Here is a 7,417-nt window from a genome sequence, read left to right on the forward strand (position 1 = left end):
TCTGGATGGGCCACAGATTGCCACAGACAAGGCATCACCTTTGGCAACACCCACATATAACATCACTGGAATTCACACCAAACACATAGACAGCCAAGTCCTCTTCCTCCTCTCCAGCTAATAAAGACTAAAGTTCACTAGCAAAAGCACACATGCCCCCACTCTCTAGATTCACAATCACATGCACATTCATGGATGCCTGGAATATCAGCATGACCTCTCTGTCTGTCTGAGACTCTGCTCAGATCCTGAGCTCTCTTACCCATCCTGTGTATCTCCTGCCTGCCAGCTAGTCTGTGAGGAATTGCACTGTGCATTTACTTGCATAGGTTATTATTACTGTTATTATTATCATTATTGTTATTATTTTCTTTCAATTAGTAAATTGTTTTTATCTCAACCCACGAGTTTTTCTCACTTTTACCCTTGTAATTCTCTCCCCCACACCCTGGCGGGGTGGGCGGGGAAGTAAGAGAGCAACTGTGTTTGACTGCTAGCCAAAGGAGTGAAACCTCCAGAGACATCTAGTTATGACTAGCACGGTTCTAAGCACAACTCCTCAGTATTCAATTTACAAGTGGTACTTGTCTGCAGAGAGTACAGGACATTTGCCATCACACAGAATGACCCACGTTGTGTATCCCACAGCTGAGTAGTACAAACAGTCACACAAACCCTTCTGTCACCTTCACTACCCCTCAGAGGTAAGAGTGAATTGTCAGAATAAAGCTGTGAGTTGTTGGGAATGAGGAGCATTTCTCAGATGGAGTAACTTCTTTGACAACAGTTCATTGTGATGTATTCAGCTGCCAAAGTGTGGGGAAGGGACAAGCTGGTTGTCCTATTTTCATTTAAAGCCAATACGTTTTAAAACTAAGACTAGAGCAGTACCAGAATCAGGACATGGGCATAGTTTTTTAGGTATCTGTTCTACCCCTTGTACTCTCACTTCTCTTTCCTTTATGATGAACCTACCCTTCCGTACCTACTTTAGAGTTCTCTCTTTGTTAACATGCATGACTACAAAGACTCTGTTGCATGACTTTGTCTATTATTTTCCATCCCTGATCAGTCATCCCTGTTCATCAAAGACAGTTCTCTGCCAGTCAAAACCAAAGTTCCGCTTGCAATACAAAGCATGCACCCAGGTGTTTATCTGCTGGATGAGTTCTTTTCTACTCAAGCCTTTCCAGTTTAGGCCCTCACACCCTTGCTTCACCCCACAGATCTGTAATCACTCTAGAAACACTTTGGGCACCATCACTGGTGCCCACATCAAAGAGCAGCAAAGGATAATACTCCAAAGGTAGGACAAACTTGGCAGTCCCTCTGCAAAATATTGCATCTGCCCTCTGGTAAACAAGAAATCTCCTGTGACATCAGATCAGGTTAGCAGACGGTTGCTTAAGATTCCTAAGAGAGGGAGTCTCCTAAAGATATCACAGGTTTTTTGCCCTTTGTGTAGGAAAAATGATTTGCACATAGCTCCCTGTGATAAATTCCCTGATTCCAGGCGACAGCATCTGTTCTGAAGTTGAAGTCAGCACGTGGAGCAGGAGCCTTTTTTCTATTGCAAAGTCACCAACTTCCAGCCTTCCCCACCTTGACTGCCTCCCTCTGCTGCCTGCTTGGCCATGGTCTCCATCTGTCCTGCCTTCCTTGCTCTGTGTAACTTAAGTTCTTGTCTCCATAGAGACAGACACCACCAACACAGCACTGGAAAAAGATCCACTCAAGGTTTCCCTGTACAAGGTGGGCAGGATTTCTCGGCATTTCTCCCTGGACACAAAGCTAATGTTTTTTTGAACTCCTTAACACTGAGGAGAGGCAATCTAGCCTGCAGGGACAGGCAGTGCTGCAGAAATTCAGCTGTTGGTATGTTGCATTATACAGAATTTCCAAACTGGAATGAAACAATTCCTTCTGGTCTCTGAAATCTAAATCAGCAGAACATGATCTTTTGAGGGTCAGGTTAAAAAGGGCACAGGAAACAGAGGCTGCATCTTGGTGCCTGCTGCTGTGACACCTCTCCAGCTGAGAGCTGTCACTGCTTTTCTGAAATTAGACCCTTTCTGGCCTAGGGAACCTGCAGCTCTGTGGTGCTCATGGACAGAGAAGTGGAAAGGGCCTCTGCCATTATGATTAAACCTTGTTGTGATGAGAGCCGTGTATGTACAAACAGGTGTGTTCATGTTCACCTGCATGGAACGCATGCAAATTTATCCAAGCTGTGCATTCAGAGAAATCTATCATACATGTAAGCATACCCACACACATGATCACTGATGGATTCAACTAGGCACAACCTGGCAAGGCCAAAGCACCCCAGGGCATCTCAAGGCCTAAAACACAGATTGACTGAGCATCTTCAGACATGGCCTAGAGCAGGGGTCCTCAAACTACAGCCCGCGGGCTGGATAAGGCCCCCCAGGGTCCTCAATCCGGTCCACCGGTATTTACAGAACTCGCCGCCACCTCCCCCCCCCCCCCCCGCGGGGAAAAAACACCCGCGGAACTGGGCTGGAACCCCCGCCTCGTCCTCGACCTGCCCCCCTGCGGCGGGCGAGAGGCGCGGGCATCTCCTCTGCCGGGACAGCTCAGTCGGCAGCCTCCCCTCAGAGACACATCATAATCTCAGGAACCATGCACTCAAAATTGTAACCATCTTTGGCAGCACCTATGTCTGTGAGCAGACGTTTTCCCGAATGAAACATCTGAAATCTCCAATCAGATCCAGACTAACTGATGAACACTTGCGTCACTTGCTACGACTAGCAGTGACAAATATGGAGCCTAACACTGACCACTTCATTAGCCAAAAGCAGGCCCATAGTTCACATTGGAATATTATTTGTTTTTGTTGATTACAATTGTTCTTCATTTTAAATATTGCATTCTTTTTCCTGTTTTTTGTGCAGTACTATAAATAAAATATGTGCAGTGGGCATAGGAATTCGTTCATTTTTTCCCAAACTATAGTCCTGCCCCTGACAGTGTCTGAGGGACAGTGAACTGGCCCCCTGTCTAAAAAGTTTGAGGACCCCTGGCCTAGAGAATGGAGGAAGCCAAGCAGCCTGGGAAATCTCTCCCAAGGCAGGTGTTAGAAAAAGAGATGTTGAAACTCAGCAGTGCAGTTCCCAGTGTCTCCAGAAAGGCAAAGACCAGTGACAGCCAGAAAGGGCTGAGAGGGAGAGAGGGAAAAGGACATGGCATGTCCTAACGTATGGGAGCCCTTGAGTATCTGGTCAAGGATTGCAGGGCTGAGAGGCACTTGGTCTTTCCCCTCCAATGGGGCTGAAAACAACCCCCTAGGAGTGCTCCAGGACAATGTCCCTAGTCTGTACAGGACCCATCCAACAATTGATATGAGTGTTCTGCCCGCAATGATATGTTCCTGCCCCAGAAATTTTAGGAATTCTCATTCCAGCACTCAAAACAAACATCCGTGAGGGAAGGAGCAGGACATGAACAAGGAAATGAAAACACGGCAGGAAACAGAAACACAGCCTGTATCATTAGTTGGGATGTCTTACATTTCAGAAGAACTTGTCAGACAACTATTAACCCTGCTAGGGCTACCTCTGGGCCTGGGGCAGTGCAGGACCAGTACAGAACCAGTATAAAAGCCAGTGCAGATCCTTGATCTCCCATCCACTTCCTTCTTCTTATCCTCGGTAACCAGGTGAGTCTGAAGTCCTTATTCTTCTCCGACTCCTACAGGATGAAGCGATGTCCCAGTGGACAAATAATACCTGACCTGTCCTATGCTGAGGCTTGGGGCTGCATGTCTTAGGAGGGGAATCAGGGAGAACGTATGGCGTGGAGAGGGGCTGGGTCTGGTATGAGGGGATTCTTGAGCTCTGGGTTAGAAAAGAATTTTCCTGAGCCTGGCTCTCTTAGCACAGTGCCCAAAGAGACAGCCAAAGAGTAACATGGGCCTTCCTGCACAGCCTCCATCTCTCCAACCATCACTCCCTTGGTTCCCTCACGGTGGGGGACAGGCTGCTCCTAACACACCTCTATTCTTCTCCCTGCCATCTCTCCTAGGTGCACCACCAGCCCCACAAGATGTCCTGCTACAACCAGTGCCGGCCATGCCTGCCCTGCCAGCCCTGCTGTGGCCCAACCCCGCTGGCCAACAGCTGCAACGAGCCCTGTGTCAGGCAGTGCCAGAACTCCACTGTCATTATTGAGCCCTCCCCCGTGGTGGTGACCCTGCCTGGACCCATCCTCAGCTCCTTCCCACAGACCCCCGTTGTGGGCTCCCCCCCCTCTGCTGCCGTTGGCAGCATCCTCAGCTGTAACGGAGTCCCCATCAACTCCGGGTGCTGTGACCTCTCCTGTATCACCAACCGCTACTGCGGCAGAACATGCTAAAGCTGCTGCAGACGGCTCCACAGAAGGACCCCCAGGAACCCAGAAGATGCAAACGGACTGAGCACGGAGATCCTGGGCATGGCTTTCAGAGGGGCTGAGCACCAACGGCTCCACCTGCAAAGGAAGGCAGGAAGAGGCATGCCTGGGCTCTCTGAACACTTGGCCCTTGTCTAACTTGCCTGCTTCTCACTATCTGTTTTCTCTCTCTTTTATCTCTTGTCTTCTACTTCCCTTGGCCATGGGTTTTTCCAAAGTCAACCTTGGCGAGATCTGCTTTCCCCTCCCTTTTTGGTGTAGGCAGTTGGATGCCTTTGAACTCCACCCTGGCCTCAGGGCACAGACTCTTGGGTGATCTGGTGCCTCCTGCATCAGAACCTCCACTTGTTTACCTCATTTCCCTCTTTTAAATCATTAAAATTCTACTGCAACCCAACCCAAGCCTCTGTGTGGTCCTTCCCTCTCAGGATGTTCTCACATGCTAGCCAGGGACGAAAGCTTTGTTCTGGTCAAATCAACATGACATAAAGGCACATGGGCACCCTTCACTTTTCTGAGAGAAAGGTTGGGGCTCACTGCCAGGAAACTGCATTTTAAGAGGGTGGTGCTCTCTTGGACCTGAGGAAGATGTTTCCAGCTGCCCAAATGACAGTCGCCACCAGGCACTGCTTTGCTGTATCTCTGCCCAGAAAATGCCTCCTCAGGCATGGAGTACATCCTGCAGGTCAGAAGCCTGTCTTCTTCTGACCTCTAGTGGGGAGTTGGGGGCCTGCAGGAGGCCATGGAGTAGGTCAAAAGCTACACAAGCTGTTGTGGAAGACAGTTTCTCCTGCTCTGAGTGGAGCTGTGTTGGAGGTTCCTTTCTCATGCCTTGTCTACGCAGGTGCTTTTCGTATCTCCAGACATGTATCCCTTCAGTTCCCACAGTCCTCTCAGGGTATGCCAAGATACATTCCCACACTCCCCACAGAAACCAACTTACCCTAGACAGGAAAATGAAACCAAGCCAGAAGTCATATCCTCTGTGCGGAGGTCCCTCATCTACATTCTGGCCTACCCTGTGGACAGCAAGTAGTCTCTCACTGCCCAAGGGCAAAGAGGTAATGACCCTTACCATTTTGCCACTATTTCCCATTCTGCTGTGTCCTTCCTAGCTGCCCTTTTTGAAAACTGTGTCTTTCCTTGGCAGAACTGTGCCTCACTTCACAACATATTCAAGGCCAAGGGCAGGAGTGGTTCTTGCACATCCAATGTCTCCTGTCTGCCCACATCACCAGGAAATCAACCCGCAGTCAGGAGCTGCAAGCTGAGTTCAAACATTACCCTAAAATTTTCCATTCAATTAATTCAGAACAAGTAACGTGGCTAACCCTAGGGGGTTTTTCTTCTGAATTTCAATTTGGCAGATTGAGATTAGCGTAGTCTTTACATTGGTAATTCAACACCCAAAAATCAAACTCACAAGTCCCCAGGTCCAAAGGCACCAGACTTTATAAGGGAAATAACACTGCCAGGGGAGAGCTGAAGGCCACTTTCCTAGAGCTCAGCCTTGCACAGAGACACCTGCTCCCTCAGGTGTATTTTTGCACAACCAAGAAAGCTCCCAGCACTGGGATGTCATGCATAGCACAGAGGTATGAGGAGACCTTGACTTCCTCTAGCACAGAAGGATGAATTTCACTATGGTGTCTGGCAAAGTGATGAATGAGCTGCTCTCCTAGGAGCCAATTGCTGCCTGATAAGACAACTGGATCCTTTCCATGGTGTGCAGTCCTTCAGGAATGGATTGCTCCAGCATGGGTCCTCCCATGGGTCACAAGTCCTTCCAGCAAACCTGCACCAGCCTGGGCTCCTCTCTCCGTGGGGCCACAGGTGCTGACAGGAACCTGCTCCAGCATGGGCTTCCCACAAGGTCACAGCTCCCTTCCTCTCCCTGCTTCAGTGTGACGTCCTCCACAGGCTACAGGTGGGTATCTGCTCCACCATGGACCTCTATGGGCTGCAGGGGGACAACCTGCCTCACCATGGTCTTCACCACAGGTTGCAGAGGAATCTCTCCTCCCCCTCCTTCTTCACTGACCTGGGTATCTGCAGAATTGTTGCTCTCACATATTCTCACTTCTCTCTCTGGCTGCAAAATGCACAGGTTGGTTTTGGGTTGTTTTTTTTTCCTTCCCTGTCTTATTTATGTTATCACAGAGGCGTTACCACCATTACTGATTGACTTGACCTTGGGCAGCAGTGGATTTATCTTGGAGCCAGCTGACATTGTCTTTGTCAGTGGGGAAGTTTATGGCAGTTTCTCACAGAATCCACCCCTGTGCTTCCCCTGCTACCAAAACCTGGCCATGTAAACCCATCACTGTATGCATCAGCCAGAGGAGAGAGTGGGACTCCCTATTAATATTAATAGGATGAGAGCAGCTGCATCATCGAAATATTGACTGAATTTGTGTTACCAGGGCAGAAATTTCGAACAGGAGAAGAGGAGAGAACTCCTTCACAGACACAGATGTGACACATTGCCCCAAGTGGATCAGAAGGGAGAGGCAGAGAAAAAAAGAATCGAGGGAGAGGGGAAGCAAGAAAGGGAAAAATGGGGCAAGAAAAGTAGAAGTTAGTCTACAATGGCCTGAACCCCACGGTCACGTTCCAGGCAGTGCTTGCTGCTCACTTTATGGCTCTATCAGAAAGGTCCATATTGAGTCAAAACACAGTGTCATTGATGGGAACCAGGGTGCAAGTCCTGTGCAACAGGGCAATGGCAGCAGGTGGGGACCTTCCAGGAACTGGCAACCCCATGCCCCAGTAGAGAAGCCTTGAATCCCTTGGGTCTCAGAGGCACTCTGATTAATTCCCTTGTGTGTGTTTTTGTCCTCACCAGTGCCCAGGTGAGGGCACCCCTTCTGAAGGAGCAGTTCTGCAGGTAGATCATAAGCTGTCCTCCCACATGGGAATGCTTGGATATCTGGTCAAGGATTGAAGGGCTGTGAGGAGCCTGGCATTCCCTGCCAATTAGGCTGAAAACAATCACACAGGAATG

At 49.2% G+C, this 7,417-nt stretch overlaps 1 protein-coding gene across 1 annotated transcript; it reads left to right on the top strand.

The window, feature by feature from the left end:
• Window positions 1–3,596: 3,596 nt before the first annotated feature.
• On the top strand, window positions 3,597–4,377 carry LOC104531352 (feather keratin Cos1-1/Cos1-3/Cos2-1; the record flags this gene model as incomplete). The annotated part of the gene is given in 2 exon segments (XM_010176209.2): window positions 3,597–3,682; window positions 4,048–4,377. Coding segments are annotated over 2 exon segments (416 nt in total), but the record flags the coding sequence as incomplete, so codon positions are not given.
• Window positions 4,378–7,417: the final 3,040 nt, after the last annotated feature.

This window comes from Antrostomus carolinensis, unplaced genomic scaffold (genome assembly GCF_000700745.2).
Source record: "Antrostomus carolinensis isolate BGI_N321 unplaced genomic scaffold, ASM70074v2 scaffold9679, whole genome shotgun sequence".
In the NCBI taxonomy this organism is placed as follows: Eukaryota; Metazoa; Chordata; class Aves; order Caprimulgiformes; family Caprimulgidae; genus Antrostomus; species Antrostomus carolinensis.